Source organism: Rhineura floridana, chromosome 3 (genome assembly GCF_030035675.1).
Source record: "Rhineura floridana isolate rRhiFlo1 chromosome 3, rRhiFlo1.hap2, whole genome shotgun sequence".
In the NCBI taxonomy this organism is placed as follows: Eukaryota; Metazoa; Chordata; class Lepidosauria; order Squamata; family Rhineuridae; genus Rhineura; species Rhineura floridana.
This window is the reverse complement of record NC_084482.1, coordinates 205758667-205776617: the sequence shown is the minus strand read 5'-3', so window position 1 is coordinate 205776617 and position 17951 is coordinate 205758667. Positions and strand designations below refer to the sequence as shown.

At 42.9% G+C, this 17951-nt stretch overlaps 1 protein-coding gene across 3 annotated transcripts; it reads left to right on the top strand.

Annotated features, from left to right (window-relative positions):
- Positions 1–1097: 1097 nt before the first annotated feature.
- LOC133382425 (zinc finger protein 586-like) lies at positions 1098–16271 on the top strand. Of its 3 annotated transcripts, none has more exons than XM_061622137.1 (4): positions 1098–1270; positions 4260–5238; positions 12820–12946; positions 14638–16271. In XM_061622137.1, the coding sequence occupies exons 2-4, from the start codon at positions 4438–4440 to the stop codon at positions 15600–15602; spliced, it is 1893 nt and encodes a 630-aa protein (XP_061478121.1). In that variant the 5' UTR covers positions 1098–1270; positions 4260–4437; the 3' UTR covers positions 15603–16271. The 3 variants fall into 3 exon arrangements, with proteins under 3 accessions (XP_061478121.1, XP_061478120.1, XP_061478122.1); XM_061622136.1 differs by lacking the exon at positions 1098–1270 and adding an exon at positions 1311–1401; XM_061622138.1 differs by lacking the exon at positions 1098–1270 and adding an exon at positions 1474–1719.
- The last annotated feature ends 1680 nt before the right edge of the window (positions 16272–17951 follow it).

The following is a 17951-nucleotide window of genomic DNA, read 5'->3' as shown; positions in this document are numbered from 1 at the left end:
CACCATCCATGAACAAGTGGGGGTGATACCACCAGACTTGGGGGGGAAACCCAGAAGTACTGCGAATACTCCCTGCCTGAAATCCTGGAGAGCCGCTGCCAGTCAGAACTGACAATACCAGAGCTTGGAAAGTTTGTTTCTAAAATGAACTCGTTCCAGTTCAAGTTTCACATGCCCAAATGGAAACTAATTCCAATTCCATTTACAAAATGAACTAGTTCAGTTCCCAGCTCAGTTGAAGTTCATCAGAATGATCCTAGGCAATTTCCCCCCAGCATTGAGAATGTGAGGCCTTGTCTGCACCATCCATGTAAAGTAGGATCATACCACTTTAAACAGCCATGGCTTCCCCTGAAAGAGCCTGGGAACTGTAGTTTGTTTAAGGGTGCTGAGAGTTGTTAGGAGACCCTTATTTCCCTCACAGAGCTGCAATTCCCAGAGTTCCCTGGGAAGGGGATTGATTGCTAAACCACTGTGGGGATTATCGTTCTGTGAGGTGGATAAGGGTCTCCTAACAACTCAGCACTTTTCAGAAACTACAGTTCCCAGATTCTTTGGGGAAATCCATGGCTGTTTAAAATGGTATCATACTGCTTTAAATGTATAGTGCAAATGGGGCCTTATTACAGGCTAAAGAAGACTAAAAAAATCAAAAGAGACAGTTGAATTTGAATTATTTTCCAGAATTGTTTCTTTGTTTATTTTATTATCACATCTACATCTTTCCTCCAAAGAGCTCAAGGTGGTGTACGTAGTTCTCCTTCCTCTCCATTTTATCCTCACAACAACCCTGTCAGGTAGGTTAGGCTGAGAGAGACTGACTGGCCCAAGGGCACCCAGTGAGCTTCATGCCTGAGTGGAGATCTGAATCCTACTCTCCCAGGTCCTGACACTAACCACTAAACTACACTGATCTTCAAACTTCAAGGGTGTAATTAAAAAAAAACAAAAAACAAACACATCTAATGAACTTGAAGACGAATGGTTCAAAGTTCCACCCTAGAACAAACTTAATTCAAGCTCAGTTTTACTTGGCAATGATGGGAACGACTTTCAGGTGTCCTTCAGAGGTTTTTTAACCCATTCAGGGAACATCCTTAAACAGCTAGTTCATCCCAAGCGGGGAGCAACAATGGTCAGTTTAGGTGGCCCAATTTTGAATAAGAAGCCGCTTGCGAGGTTCCTAAGAGTTACAGCGTAATGCTGTTTGAGCACCAAAGGGGTTAAGCCGACAGAGCCGCGATTCCTGGAAAGGCCTGAGAATGAATGGGTGAGGGCTTGGAGGAGGAGGAAGAGGAGGGGAAAGGGGGGGGTTAGCCGCCGCCGCCGCTGTTTTTTCGAGGTTTTAACTTGCTGTAACCGTCCAACTTCTGATGGTGGAGGCGGCATGTGGAAGCTGTAGTACGTTTGCGTTTGTTAAAAAGGGGTGGGTGGGTATTTTGGGCGGGTGATATTGCAAAAAAAGGAGACGGCAGAAGAATGGGGAATTGCTGGGGAGGAGAGGGAGATGGGGGTGTCTCCTGCTCCCCTCTCTGCGTTATGCTCCACCGTCTGAGCATCCTTGGTTGCTGAATGCAGGCTTGGGCTGATCTGATCCGAGAAGCTTACAGCTTAACAAAGGGAGCAGTTTGTATCAGTACAGCTATCGGAATGGCCAGCCAAATGGCCAAGTAAAAATAGAGACTCCCCATTCAGAGGCACCCTACCTTTGATTTCCAGGTGCTGGAGGCAAAATAACAGGGTTGCGCTCTGTCTCTCTCATATTAATTTAATCCTGTTTCCAATTTCAATGCTTTTGTGTTGAGTTTCTGTGGTCTATGTTGCTGAGTTCCTGAGTGCAAAGGGATTTTACATGCTTTCTGTTGTTATTTAATAGAATTGTTTTATCACTTTTGTGTTTGTCTCCCAGGGCTCCTTTGGGAGGAAGTTCGGGATATATATTTAATACATAAATAAATGCATTTGTCAAATGGAGCGGGAACACGGACTGTGTGTAAAAAGGATGCATCCCCCGAAGTGCTGCAAGAGGCCTGTAAAATAGACTCCCGATTTGGGAACCTTCAAAAAAGCAACAGGAACAAAGAGCTTTTTTTTTTTTAATGATAGACAAGAAAAAGTCGTATTGATCCAATGCCTTTCAGGCAGTGATTCAAAATTCGGATATGTTACCTGGTATAAGAGATAGAAGAGGTGGCACATTTGCATTCTGAATCAATGTGCTCTGAATTCCTCTGAAGAAGGAAGGGCCAGTAGTACACTTTGGCTCAGTAAACCTGTTTCTTGTCCGAGAAAGGTTAATCTGGGCAGGCAACAGGTTGCTCTGAGTAGCAAAAGCATGGGTGTGTGTGTGTGCTTTTCTTGTATTCCAATATGATTTTTTTGCAAATAATACAATAAAAAGACCCCAAAAGCAGATATATCTTTAAGCAAACTAAAGAAGCAACTTATATAAGGCCTGTTGCAGAGCATCCTTGAGAGGCTATCTGGGTGCAAAATGCTGTACTGGCTGAGTTTAACCCAGCATGGCAGCAGTTTTTATTGATGGGTATTAGGTGTATGGAGAGCCAGTGTGGTTAGTGCTTAGCGTGTTAGACCATGACCTGAGAGACCAGGGTTCAAATCACCACACAGCCATGAAGCTTACTGGGTGACCTTGGGCCAGTCATTGCCTCTCAGCCTCAGTGGAAGGCAATGGTAAACCCCTTCTGAACACCACTTGCCATGAAAACCCTATTCATAGGATTGCCATAAGTCGGGATCGACTTGAAGGCAGTGCATTTCCATTTCATTAGGTGTATGAGCCAAATAACTACGTAAAAAATAGAAAGTGAGTTTTTGGAGGTTGATGTCCAGATGTTAGGGGGCAGAGGAACAGGGGGTGGTATTGAGGTAGCCGCCTAGATGTTGCTGGACTACAACTTGCCATCACTGGCCACAGCCACAGCTACTAGCCATGCCTCTGGATGCCAGCTGCTGGGAATCACGAATGGGGAGAGTGCTCTTGTGCTCAGGTCCTGCTTGTGGGCTTCCCATTGGGGCATCTGGTTGGACACTGAGAACAGGATGCTGGACTATTTAATTATTTTATTTGTTTAACAGAACATAGATAGTGCTTGATTGCAGAGAACCTCTCAAATGGTTTACAAAAATGGGCCGTAGCCATTCACAGTGATAATTCTTCTCTAATGTAATTTCAAACAGTAAAGTATAATTTAACCATGAGAAAGTAAAAAAGCTCCTGTCTGTGTTTATCTGGTGTAGTCAATCTTCACATCCATTTCATTGGCTTTTTGTGTGTTTTAAACCAAGAAGATGAGTGTTGCCTGCTTGCAGGGTCGTCTAGAGAAATGGATGTATTCATACACCTATTTTCATGTGGCACCTTCTCTGGTGCAAAACTATAGTTGTAAGATTCAAATATAAATCAGACAAGGGGGTTGGGGGCTGAAAGTAGAGGTTGGAACATTTGACTCCTCTTTGAAGATTCTTAATTTGATTCTTAAGAAACCAGGAACTAATTATATAGATAACCCAATACCCAAGTTTCCACCTTGTTCCACCATGTCAAAGAAACAGAATAGAAGATGAGGGTGTGCAGGTGAAGAGGCTTGCTTATGGAGATAGGAGCGGGTGTGTGGCTTAGGAAGCAGTAGTATAGTTGCAAATTTGGAAGTGCAGGGTCCCCTCGTGATAGTCACAGCCACACACCCTTTCCACTTTTCCTTGTCTCCCTTGCTCTCTGCATCATCTCCCAAGGCCACGCTCCACTACAACAGACATCCCTAGGAGCCAATCATCCTGAAAGGCAAACCTGTGAGTTCACTACTGAGAAGAGTCTTCTCAGAGGCTGACTCACCTCCTTTCACTCTAGCTCTAATCGGCACGAAAGGACAAGGACTTTTCTCAGTGATGCTTGGCTCGTGCATAGGAACCTGGTTGGAACCCTGCTCCCCAAAAAGTAAGGGGACTATGGCCCCTCACAGCCCCAGATGACTACACCCATGTTGCAGAGAGTCCCAGAGGGCCAGACAGAGAGATCTGGAGGGCTGCATTCCCCCCCCCCCGGCCTGAAGTTCTTCATCCCTTGCTGAAACAGCTAGAGCAATTATTATTTTTCTTTCCTCTATGGGTATTGACTGAGCAACTAGTCACAAGACACCAAATTCTGAAATTTCAGAGAAATCCACCTTGAGGGTTTCTGAACCATCTTTAAAGGCAGCCCCAGAGATATAACTGTCTCTTGTGTGTCTTTCTTTCAGGGGAAATCTCTTCCTGCATCGAGAAGGATCCTCTTCTGCTTCTGAATAGTCTTGTGATTTATGCTGCTCTGAAGCTTTCCCCTAACCCTGGTCCATGGAAGAGTGACGGAGTTTTTCCCCTAACAGAAAAGGAATTACATTCATCGGAGTTACTCCCCCCTCCCCTTATCCAGAGGGGATGGCTAGTGTCCAGGGGGCTGCGGAAACCAAGGATCTCCACTTCGAGGTCATGGTTGATAATGGTCCACATCCTGTCATCAAAATGGAGGAACAGGAGTCAACAGGCCCCATCCCGAGGGAAGAGGGGACAGAAAGGCCTGGAAAGGGCCTCCATATTGTCCCAGGCTGGGGCTCTTGGGTTGGGGCAACCTTGTCCAGAGTTGGGACTTGTGGAGAATTTCCGAGCCGGACAAAGCAGGAGGATGTGAAACAAGAAGTGGCTTGGGAGGCCGAGTGGCAGGAATTCTTGAAGGCCTTGCAGTCGCCTCACACTGACTGGGTGAGACCGACATTGCTGGAGGCTGCCGGAGAGGGTGGGTCCGGCTCTGAGGTCTCCGGGTGGCTGAAAGGACAGGTGGAGACCAGGCTGCCGCTGAGCCTGGAGGGCGGAGGCCTCCAAGCTCCCAGATCCCCAGAAGCCGGGGCTTGTGGGGAGGTGAAGGGAGAGATCCTTGGCGAGGAAGCTGTCAGGGCAGAGGCCCAGCGCCAGCACTTCCGGCAGTTCCGCTACCTGGAAGGCAAGGGACCCCGCGAGGTTTGCAGCCGGCTCTGGTATCTTTGCCACCGGTGGCTGAAGCCAGAGAGGCACACCAAGGAGCAGATCGTGGAGCTGGTGACCCTGGAGCAGTTTGTGGCCGTCCTGCCTTCAGAGATCCAGGGCTGGGTCAGGGAAGCAGGGGTGGAGACCTGCACCCAGGCGGTGGCCCTAGCTGAGGATTTCCTGCAGAGGCAGCAAGAGGCTGGGAAGCGTGAGCTGCAGGTACGAGAGAGTCTTTCCTTATTGGTGGGATGCAGGATGTCTTGGCAGAGCGCTTAGAGAGACTTGGGTGCACAAGCATGCATGGTGCGGATTTCCTATTAGCAGAAGCTGGGCTTTCCTGCGTTGGGCGGGAGGGGGGAGATGGGGAAGCCATCCAAATTCCAGCAGAACACAGGAAGCTGCCATATAATCGAGGCAGGCCCTTGGTTCATCTAGCTCAGTATCATCTATATTGACGGGCAGTGACTCTCCAGAGCTTTCAAGCCAGGGCCTCTCCCAGCCCGAAGATTCTGGGGATGGAACCCGAGACCTTCTGCTCGTACTGAGCCAGACTGTTGGTCCATCTAGCTCTGTATTTTACAGCCATGAGAGTGGCTGTATACAATAACCAGCATGGATTTTTCGCATCCCACAAAATTGAATTGAAAATACCCCCCATGCCATTCTGATGCTTCCCATAAGCTCGTTTCAAAACACAATCTTACACAACGTATAGTCCTGAACTCAGAAATGCTTGCTTAACAACCCTCTAAATTTTCATGACAGTACACCACTCACCATATGTTCAGAGGCACGTTACCAAATTCTTCCAAGTGACACAGGAAGTGGATTGGACTGTGAAAGACCAGCCCAAATTGTGTCTGCATTTTTACAAAGTTGTAGGGCAGTACAATATCTCAGAGAGGAGGTTTGATCTCCTGCTCCCCTGGTGCATTCACTATAGCTGCCCAATTTCCCTGCTTTTTAAACCTTGATAGAAATATCTGTTGGCTATAGATACGTTTTTAAACCGTAAGATTTTTTGCTTATTTGTGAATAGTCCATGTGGACCAGCAGCAACTCTCTAGGGTTTTCAGTGAGGGGACATTAAGAACATAAGAACAGCCTGCTGGATCAGGCCAGTGGCCCATCTAGTCCAGCATCCTGTTCTCACAGTGGCCAACCAGGTGCCTGGGGGAAGCCCGCAAGCAGGACCCGAGTGCAAGAACACTCTCCCCTCCTGAGGCTTCCGGCAACTGGTTTTTAGAAGCATGCTGCCTCTGACTAGGGTGGCAGAGCACAGCCATCATGGCTAGTAGCCATTGATAGCCCTGTCCTCCATGAATTTGTCTAATCTTCTTTTAAAGCCATCCAAGCTGGTGGCCATTACTGCATCTTGTGGGAGCAAATTCCATAGTTTTACTATGCGCTGAGTAAAGAAGTACTTCCTTTTGTCTGTCCTGAATCTTCCAACATTCAGCTTCTTTGAATGTCCACGAGTTCTAGTATTATGAGAGAGGGAGAAGAACTTTTCTCTATCCACTTTCTCAATGCCATGCATAATTTTATACACTTCTATCATGTCTCCTCTGACCCGCCTTTTCTCTAAACTAAAAAGCCCCAAATGCTGCAACCTTGCCTCGTAAGGGAGTCGCTCCATCCCCTTGATCATTCTGGTTGCCCTCTTCTTAACCTTTTCCAACTCTAGAATATCCTTTTTGAGATGAGGCGACCAGAACTGTACACAGTATTCCAAATGCGGCTGCACCATAGATTTATACAACGGCATTATGATATCGGCTGTTTTATTTTCAATACCTTTCCTAATTATTGCTAGCATGGAATTTGCCTTTTTCACAGCTGCCGCACACTGGGTCAACATTTTCATCGTGCTGTCCACTACAACCCCGAGGTCTCTCTCCTGGTCGGTCACCGCCAGTTCAGACCCCATGAGCGTATATGTGAAATTAAGATTTTTTGCTCCAATATGCATAATTTTACACTTTTTTATATTCAATTGAATTTGCCATTTTTATGCCCATTCACTCAGTTTGGAGAGGTCTTTTTGGAGCTCTTTGCAATCCCTTTTTGTTTTAACAACCCTGAACAATTTAGTGTCGTCAGCAAACTTGGCCACTTCACTGCTCACTCCTAATTCTAGGTCATTAATGAACAAGTTGAAAAGTACAGGTCCCAATACCGATCCTTGAGGGACTCCACTTTCTACAGCCCTCCATTGGGAGAACTGTCCGTTTATTCCTACTCTCTGCTTTCTGCTTCTTAACCAATTCCTTATCCACAAGAGGACCTCTCCTCTTATTCCATGACTGCTAAGCTTCCTCAGAAGCCTTTGGTGAGGTACCTTGTCAAACGCTTTTTGAAAGTCTAAGTACACTATGTCCACTGGATCACCTCTATCTATATGCTTGTTGACACTCTCAAAGAATTCTAATAGGTTACTGAGACAGGACTTTCCCTTGCAGAAGCCATGCTGGCTCTGCTTCAGCAAGGCTTGTTCTTCTATGTGCTTAGTTAATCTAGCTTTAATCATACTTTCTACCAGTTTTCCAGGGACAGAAGTTAAGCTAACTGGCCTGTAATTTCCGGGATCCCCTCTGGATCCCTTTTTGAATATTGGCATTACATTTGCCACTTTCCAGTCCTCAGGCACGGAGGAGGACCTGAGGGACAAGTTACATATCTGGAGATGTCATTGGGGATTGACCCTGGGGTCTTCTGCATGCAAAGCACCTGCTGTACCGCTGTGCTACAGTTCCCTCCTGTTTGGATTGGGGTGATCCACTCCTCTCAGGCAGCCCTCTGGATCACATCCTACGTTGTCCAGAGAGGCTTATTTTTTTTTTGGTGAGGGGCGCATGTTCCTGCAGAGGAAAGGGCAGTGAACAGAAATTTTATTTTTTATTTACAATTGTTCTTACATTGGAGTTTAGTCAAAATACAGTAATATTAATAAATGTATACCTACCCCCTGCACGTAATAACAAAACAGTTGATGAAAGAATACTGCTGCTTGAGAATTTCATAGTAAAGCTGATGATAGAAAATCCCCAAAAAGGACTAATTTTACATGGAGACTTTAACGCACGAATCGGCCCTTCAGATATGGCTTTATACCAAAAATATCATCAATTGACTTTACTACCACCAGAGGCCACTAACATCCCTCCATGTAGTTCAAAAGACAAGAGAATGAACTATACAGGACTAAGACTAATGAAGTTGTGCATGGAAGTTAATCTAACTCTACTGAATGGTCGAACTTTTGGGGATACAATGGGTGACCTTACTTACTTTTCAACGACGGGCTCATCTCTAATAGATCTGATGTTCATTTCAACTGAACTTTTTTTCCTAATAAATAAATTACATATTGTTAATCGTCCGGAGAGTGACAATTTACCGGTCACTGTAGAAATTGATATAAACTCAGAAGATATTCACTTACCTGGTAAAACATTTTCCAAGAAAGAAATTGAACTACGATCTACTAGAGTTAAATGGTTACCCAAAATTAGCTCTGAAATTACTAATATCCTGAATTCTTCGAATATAGATAAAATTAAGAATGAAATATTAATATCTACCACCGAAACTAATCTACTCCCCATCTTACAAAAACTTATAAAAACTCTGCAAACAGCCATTATTAACAGTGCACATCCATGCAATATTTCTCACCGACTTAAATCTGTTGTGGTTCGATGAGGAATGTGTTGAGGTTAAAAAACAGTTAACTGAAACTTACCAAAGAGTTAAAGCCTTGGGTTCACGAGACGATCTACAGGTTTACAGTGAAATAAAGAAAAAATATAAAGCTTTGATAAAGTTTAAAAAACAACAAGAAAGAAATATTACATGGCAAAAACTATTAGAAGCTGCAAAATTAAAAAATTCTAACACTTTCTGGCGCCTCATAACGGAACACTGGCCAAAGTCTCAATATCAAAATTCTGCAAATGTTCCATCCCATATTTGGGAAACCCATTTTCAAAAATTATACTATGATGAAGCCGAAATTGGAATAACACCTTATGTCTTTAATGAGAGAATCCATGAATGGTCACCAGTAAATGAAAAGGAAATTATTTATTTAATTAATAAACTGAAATCAAACAAAGCCCCTGGACTGGACAGTATTCCCCCAGAAGTGTTTAAAGAAAATGTGCACTGGTGGGCCCCGGTACTTGCTTCACTGTTTACCTATATTGATGTATCGCTTGAAATACCAAAAGACTGGGGTATGGCTACAATAGTCCCTATTTACAAAAAAGGCCCAGCTAACGATCCAAATAACTATAGACCCATTAGTTTAATAAACACAATTAGCAAACTATATGCGGCCCATTTATATATAAAGTTAGTAGAATGGATCGATCAAAGCAATTTAATAGCGATTGAACAGGCAGGATTCCGACCGAAAAGATCTATTTTCGACCACATATTAGTTTTACATCATTTAGTTGACAAATACGCGAACAGAAAAGGAGGGTCCTTTTATACGGCCTTCATAGACTTAAAGGCGGCATTTGATTCAATCTCCCGCCCTCGCCTTTGGTCGAAACTAAATCATTTAGGTTTGGATAAACGCCTTATAGCCTTAATTCAAGGATTATACAAAAACACCTCACTCCAAATACGTTGTAGTGCTAAAGGTCACTTAACTAACCCAGTACTCACATCAAGAGGAGTGAGACAGGGTTGTGTACTATCTCCTGTTTTATTTAACATCTATATTAACGATATAGTTCACAACCTAGTATCGGTATCATCTCATCCACCCATTTTGGCTAAGAAACCGCGGAATATCCTGCTTTACGCAGATGATGTAGCCTTATGTTCAAGGACTCCAATAGATCTCAAGCGTCTCTTAGCTAAATTGGCAATTTATTGTTCATCTGAACTACTAACAATAAATTATCAAAAAACAAAAATAATAGCATTTACTCATAAAAAATCTAAACCTGATTGGCAAATTAAGGGATATAAAATAGAACAGGTCAATTCCTTAAAATATCTAGGATATGTATTTCAATCCTCTGGTAGCCATCTGATACATAATCAATGCATGATTTTGAATGCACGAAGAACCCTAAAAGTATTACTGGCCTTTTTTTACTCAAGAGGAGGACAGGCTTTTCTCCCAGCCATGAAGATTTTTAACGCGAAAATAGTAGCGCAACTGACTTTTGGATCTCAAGCAAATAAGAATTTGAAATTTGATGCATTTGAATCAATCCAAACTATCTTTTTGAGATCCATTATGTCAATTCCGACATGTGTTCCCAATAACATCTTAAGATTGGAAGCAGGGACCCAACTAATCGAAACTAAGATATGGTCAATGAGAATTAACCTATGGTTAAAACTTATTTTTAATCCACTAGGAATCGTCCCTGACATCTTGATTGATAATTATCAATCCCCTTGGGCAAAACTAATTACAGATAAATTATCTCAGATAGGCTTTTCTCCCCATCTAATTAGGTTTATGGGATATGAAGCAGCATCTATCGGTATACGACAGCGTTTGATAGATATAGATCATCAACAGCAACTACTATTAATAAAAAAACAAAGACATAATCCTAAATTTTTTAAGCCAATGTCATATTTGTTGACTTTAGAAACACCTAAGTATCGAAAAGCCTTCTCCAAGATACGATTAGATGTGTTGCCTTCAGCCGTCATGGATGGCAGACTACTTAAAATACCATATAAAGATCGTGTATGTCTTTGTAGTGATGAAGCAGTGGAGAATAATGTACACATACTTCTCCACTGCCGGCTTTACAAGACCATCAGGCAACAAGTAATTACTCCTCTGCTAATGACCATACCTTATAAATCCGAATTAGATCAGTTGGAATATCTTCTTGGAGATACCTCCTCCAAAATGACGAATCAAGTAGCAAAGTTTAGTGTAGCTGTGCAAAACTTACGATCTGACATTATAAAAAACCTCTCCCTCTGAAAACGAATAATTACAATTTTGTGAAATATGCTGATTTTTAAGAAGTTACAGAGTTCTAATTAATAAATCATAGCTAACCCTTAGGTACTATGTTATTTAAAGATGAATAAATAAGTTTTTTACAAATATTGCTGTCTAATGTGTAATCTTGATTCTATAATAACTAATTAATTAATTAACCAAAGCTTTTAATGTTATTTTAATAATTAATGCTCAAATTTAAAACTGTGTATTAATTAAAATGCCATATAGCATATTGCTACACGTATATTTTATTTTACTATGTTTTAAGCTGACGTATGGTCGAATAAAGTGATTGGATTGGATTGGATTTTTTATTTATGTATTAATTAAATTTATATCCAGTCCTTCCTCCCAGCAGGAGCCCAGGGCAGCAAACCAAAGCACTAAAAACGCTTCAAACCATCATAAAACAGACTTTAAAATATATTAAAACAAAAACATCCTTAAAAACACATTAAAACAAAACAACTTTGAAAACATATTTAAAACATCTTAAAAAGCAGTTCTAACACAGATGCAGACTGGGATAAGGTCTCTGCTTAAAAGGCTTGTTGAAAGAGGAAGGTCTTCAGTAAGCGCCAAAAAGATAACAGAGAATTTTGTGAGCGCCATTTGATGGAAAGGCAGGATACAAATTTAACAAACAGCTAAACTTCCTTAAGTGAACTATTTATTTATTTATTTATTTATATCCCGCCCTTTCTCCCAGTAGGATCCCTTTTTTAAAAAGATACAAACCTATTGGTAGAAGTTATGTATGTTGAAAGGAGACACCAGTCACATTTATTTTCTATTTCATAGACTCAGAGAACCGTAGAGTTAGAAGGGGCCTGTAACTGAGGCCATCGAGTCCAACCCCCTTCTCAGTGCAGGCATCCAAATTAAAGCATACCCGACAGGTAGCTGTCCAGCTGCCTCTTGAAGTCCTCCAGTGTTGGAGAGCCCACCACCTCCCTAGGTAATTGGTTCCCTTGTCGTACCGCTCTAACAGTTAGGAAGTTTTTCTTGATGTTCAGCTGAAATCTGGCTCCCTGTAACTTGAGCCCATTATTCCGTGTCCTGAACTCTGGGACTATCGAGAAGAGATCCTGGCCCTCCTGTGTGTGGCAACCTTTCATGTACTTGAAGAGTGCTATCATATCCCCCCTCAGTCTTCTCTTCTCCAGGCTAAACATGCCCAGTTCTTTCAGTCTCTCCTCATAGGGCTTTGTTTCCGGTCCCCTGTTGCCTTCCTCTGAACGTGTTCAGGATAAAATCTATTTTTATCTTTTTTTTCCTCCTGCAATTTTTTTTAAAAAAATAAACAGCCTCACTTCTAATTAAACTTCCTAGGGCCAACTGCACAAAAAGAGCCAGTGTGGCATAGTGGTTAGAGTGTTGGACTAGGACCCAGGAGACCAGAGTTTGAATCCCCACTCAGCCATGAAGCCCACAGGATGACCTTAGGCCAGTCACACAGTCTCTTAGCCTAAGCTACCTCTCAGGGATGTTGTGAGAATAATGGGTACAGGGAGAGAGGCATGTACACCTCCTTAAGCTCCTGAAAGGAAGGGTGAGGTATAGATGTAATAAATAAATAATAAGTTAGGGTTGTATTCTGCTGAATCCTACTCAGAGTAGACCCATTGGAATTAATAAACCTAAGTTAGTCGGGTCCAGTAATTTCAAAGAGGTTATTCTAAGTAGGACTAGAGTTGAATACCACTCCTCAGTTTTCACAGCATACAAACCTGTCTGGCCTTCGTGTTAGAATCCTTCCTGATCCTCTCCCTCTGTCTTGACTTCGACCCCCATTACTCTTTCAGGTGCCAGGAGCGCTTATGGAGGTCGCTGCAAGCTTCCCCGAAGCAGACCGGGCTGTGTTGAACGCCAGGGAGAGGAACGCCAGAGGAGAGATCAAGCTGGAGAGTGACAGAGATGCCTCTTTGCTGGGTACAAAGGTTCTCCTTTTGTCTATACCAGGGGTGGGGGATCCTGCTGTGACCCTCCAGATGTTGTTGGACTCTGACTCCCAACAGCCCCAGCCAGCATGGCCAGTGGTCAGGGATGATGGGAGCTGTAGTCCAGTGACCTCTGGAGGGCCTTGGGTTCCCCCCTTAACAGGCCTGTCTAGCTCTGCATTGTCTATTCCAATTGCCAGCGGACCTCCAAGGTTTCCAGGAGAGGTCTCTCCCCTTCACCTGCTACCAGGGGTCCTGGAGATGGTGGGGACTGAAGTGATGTGAATAAATAATAAATTAAAGAGCATTGAGAAGAGCCCTGCAGCTGGATCAGGTCAGCAGCCCATCTGGTCCAGCATCCTGTTCTCACGATGGCCAACCAGATGCCCCAATGGGAACCCCACAAGCAGGATCCAGCAGCTGGCCTTCAGAGGCATACAAACCATGAAACTGAGAAACTACAGTATAATACTAATCAATGCAATATTAAAGTTTCACTAATAGGCAAAAAACCTTGTGGTTTAAGAATGTACCTATAGCCCACAGGTATTTAAAGCAGGGAAATTGGGCAGCTATAGTGAATGCACCAGGGGAGCAGGAGACCTGACCTCCTCTCTGAGATATTGTACTGCCCTACAAAGTTGTCAAAATGCAAACACAATTTGGGCTGGTCTTTCACAGTCCTTTCCACTTACTATGTAGTTTGGAAGAATTTGGTAACATGTGCCTCTGAGCATATGGTGAGTGGTGTATCGTCGTGAAAATTTAGAGGGTTGTTAAGCAAGAATTTCTGAGTTCAGGACTATACATTTTGTAAGGTTCTGTTTTGAAATGAGCTTATTGGAAGCATCAGAATGGCATGGGGGGTATTTTAGATTTAACATGGCAGAGTGCAAAAACTCAATGCTGACAATAGTATACAGCCACTCTCATGGCTGTATAATAACCACAATACAATGGAAGAAAGCAGGGGCTCCCACATTTTCCCCCCTCACGGACCTGTTTACGATCGCTGAGGGTCTTGGGGGACCATTTAACGATTTTTCTGCCTGTTGTAGCAATTGCCATGCTCTGTGCCAGATGGTGTATCGCTTTTAATTGTATTTGCTTGGCTTCTTTGATTTCTTCCGTTGTATCCTGTTGTATCACAGGTTAGAATTCTGTGGAATGCTAATTGTATCACAGTGAAATGCAATATAAGAAATAAAAGAAACAATACAAATAAGGTTAAAAGTCAACATGGACATTGAATGCAGACATGCAGTGGACCACTAGAATGAAACTCGTGGACCACCGTTTGGGAACCTCTGCAATAAAATGATAAAATCCTAAAAAACCAAAAGTACAGCAACACATTTTGAAACGCCTTTAGAATCAGGGACCCTTTTTTTGCCTCTTCAACTCTGCACTGTGTGAAGGAGTCTTTCCTTTTGTCTGTCCCGAATCTATCAACATTTGGCTTTGTTGGACGTCTCTGGGTTCCACTGTTGGGACAAGGGGAGAAGAACTTTTCTCTCCACTTTCCTCATGCCATTCATCATTTTATACACTTCTGTCATGTCTCTTCTTACTCACCTTTTCTCTAAACTAAAAAGCCCCAAATGCTGCAACCTTTCCTAAGAGGAGTTGCTCTGTCATTTGTCCCTGGTGCTCTAATCAGGATTTCCCTCTTTATTCCATTAGGTGCTAGCTGGGAGAGTGAAAATAATACGGAAGCACGTGTGGTGTTAAAAACAGCCGGGGATATGGAGGAAACTATAGGGAAACACGAAGGACCGAAGAAGCAACAGAGGAACAACGCAGAGAAGTGGAAGGAGAAATCCACTGTATGTCCAGGAACAAAAGTCCTTGAATTTAAAGCCAAGCAGAGATTACGTGAAGGAAAGAGAAGACATACATGCAGTGAGTGTGGCAAAAGCTTTACCTGCAAATCTAGCCTTACTAGGCATCAGATAACTCACACAGGAGAGAACCCACATAAATGCTCAAACTGTGGGGAAAAATTCACTCGGAGAGCAAGTCTCATTGTTCATCAGAGAATCCACACAGGGGAGAAACCGTATCAATGTTTTACCTGTGGGAAAAGCTTCAGTGTGAATTCAACCCTTATTAGGCATCAAAGGATCCATACGGGAGAGAAGCCGTATCAGTGCTTTGACTGTGGGGAAAGCTTCAATCAGCGCACAATCCTTATTTCACACCAGCGAATTCATACAGGAGAGAAGCCGTATCAGTGCTTGGACTGTGGGGAAAGCTTTCGCGATAAGTCAAGCCACATCAGGCATCAGAGAATCCATACAGGGGAGAAACCATATAAATGTTCAGACTGTGGTATGAGCTTTCGTGAAAAATCCAGCCGTATTCGACATCAGAGAATCCACACTGGGGAGAAACCATATAAATGTCTAGACTGTGGGGAAAGCTTTAGTCAGAGCTCCACTCTTATTAGACATCGGAAAATACATATTGGGGAGATACCACATCTGTGCTCAGAACGTAAGGAAAGTTTTTGTGATAAATCAAATGTTAAAAAGCAGCAGAATGGTCATTTACAAGAGGAACCAGATAAATATGCAGATTGTGGTGAAAGCTTCAGTCAGGATACAAGCCAGCTTTGGCAACAGAGCGTCCATTCAGGAGATAAATAGTAGCCACATTCTCACTATAGAACAGCTTGAATTACAATCTGTTTCCTGCTAGCTTTACAGAAGTATGCAGAAGAGGGACATAGTGGCTGAGTTCAGACATACGGCTAAACAATAGTGTTATGAGAATGAATTTATATTCCCCCTGGCCTCATGAGTTACTTCCTCCCCTGTTCTTCTCTGGTGTGCTTCCATTTCTGTTTCAGATTAACCGATATTTAGCATGTCATCTGAACCCTAAACTGTGGTTAATCTTAACTCTGGGTAGGGAAAACAAGCCAGCTTCATAAACTGTGGCTTGAAGCAAATTTGTTTCTACTAATCGGAGTTAAGCTGAAGCCTGTTTGGTCTGAGTTTGGACAAATCACAAGCTGTGGTTAATCAAAACTGGAAACAAAAGCTTCCAAACTTTTCCTTGCTGGAGGGGGACTGAGAGAGTGTGAGCCCGGTGGGGAGGCTGGACCTAGTTCTTATAATGCATTGCACCTAAACCAGCCATTATAGATATTCCAGCTATAGCCACAGTTTGTTCAAGCTACAGACAGACTTATGTGTGGGGGTCATGATGCCATAGAAGCACCGGGGGTGGTGATGAAATGTAGGAGATTATACTGGCTACAAAAGTGAGCTTGTTTTAATAAATAAAATTCAAAATATTTTTTATATAAGAAATTGTCTAGCCCCTTCTAGTTGCCCACAGGCTCTCTGTTTTAGAGTTCAATGTTATTATTTATTTCTTTGTTCACTTTATATCCCACCCTTCCTCCCGAAAGAGCCCAGGGCAGCAAACACATACATTTATTTATTTTTTAAACAAGCATTCTAAAAACAGTTAAAAACATTCTCTCAGCCAATGATTTCAGGTTTCCCAGGATCAGTGTCTTTCAGCTATAAAATGCCTGGGTAAATAGCAATGTTTTTAATGACCTCCTCAAAGTCAATAGTGATGGAGACAGACGTACCTTACTGGGGACGGCGTTGCACAAATGGGGAGCCACCACTGAGAAGGCCCTGTCACAGATCAACACCCATTAGGCAGCAGCAGGAGGTGGTACCACCATCAAGGCCTCACCTGCTGATCCTAGAGTCTGAGATGGTTGATACTGCAGGGAGTTGCTCCTTTAGATATTTGGGTCCCAAGCCATTTAGGGCTTTGTGTGCTAGTGTACCTCTTTCTTGGGTCCTATGGGGCTCGTTGAAACGAATACTGCAAACACAATTACAACGTTTGTTTTATATATATATATATTTAAACAATAACTGAAAGGAACATAACACCATGTATGCCAACAGAATATATCATATATCTTCTTAACATAATAATTCCCAAAGTCCAATGCATTCAGCAAGACATAAATGAAGAAGTTGCTTGCAGAAAGTCCAGTAGAGAAAATTCGGAAATTTCCAAATTGCAAACTTCAAAGCCCTAAATAAAATATAATTTAAATTCAAATACATAAAGCCACAAAAGAATTAATTTACTCTTCCATCCCCTTTACACATATAATTGTAAAACCCCATTACCTAATTCAAGGTGACAAGGGCCTAGTCCTTACTCCCTGGCATTAACAGCTCCATTTCTCTTCAGCTTCCTCACAGTTTGTACTCAACTCCTTAATACAATCCTTCCATAAGGTTTCTCCACCCACTGGACCAAACCAATATAACCCATAGGGGTTACATTAGCGCTAATACCTTGAATTTGGGTTGGTAGCTCACTGGCAGCCAGTGTAGTGCTTTTAGGATTGGTGACACTCGGTCCCATCAGGCTGCTGCATTTACCAGCTGCATTCTACACTAGCTGCAGCCTTTGGACCATCTTCAAGGGCAGCCCCACGTACATAACATTACAGTAGTCCAGATGGGAGGTCACCTGAGCATGGACAACAGATAGGAAGTGGGGAGAAAGCCACAATAACTTTCAAAAATCTGCCCTTGGCTACAGTCACAGTATATTACTTATTGATATACCACTCAATCACTCTATCAGGCTAGTCAGTGATTTTTATTGTTTGAAGCCAGTGGTCGTTGTAATATACATCACAAGAAACAACAAGACGATCCAAGACCGAGGAACCATAACTCAGTGGCAGAGCATCTGCTTTGATGCAGAAGGTCCTAGGTTCAATCCCTGACATCTCCAGGTAGGGCTGGTAATGTGCCCAGTCTGGGATTCTGGACAGCCACTGCCAGTCAGTGTAAACAATACTGAGCTAGATGGACCAATGGTCAGACTCAGCATGTCAGCTTTCTATGTTCCTATCATTTTTGCAAATGATCAAAACTTAACATTCTGAAGTACTCTGAATCATTTCGATTTAAAACATCCCCTTGGCAGGTGACGCTGTCTTG

Coding starts and splice junctions, on each gene's coding strand:
- LOC133382425 (XM_061622137.1), top strand. CDS start 4,438: ATGGCTAGTGTCCAGGGGGCTGCGGAAACCAAGGATCTCCACTTCGAG. Junction 5,239..12,819: donor CTGGGAAGCGTGAGCTGCAG/GTACGAGAGAGT, acceptor TTACTCTTTCAG/GTGCCAGGAGCGCTTATGGA. Junction 12,947..14,637: donor CAGAGATGCCTCTTTGCTGG/GTACAAAGGTTC, acceptor TTATTCCATTAG/GTGCTAGCTGGGAGAGTGAA.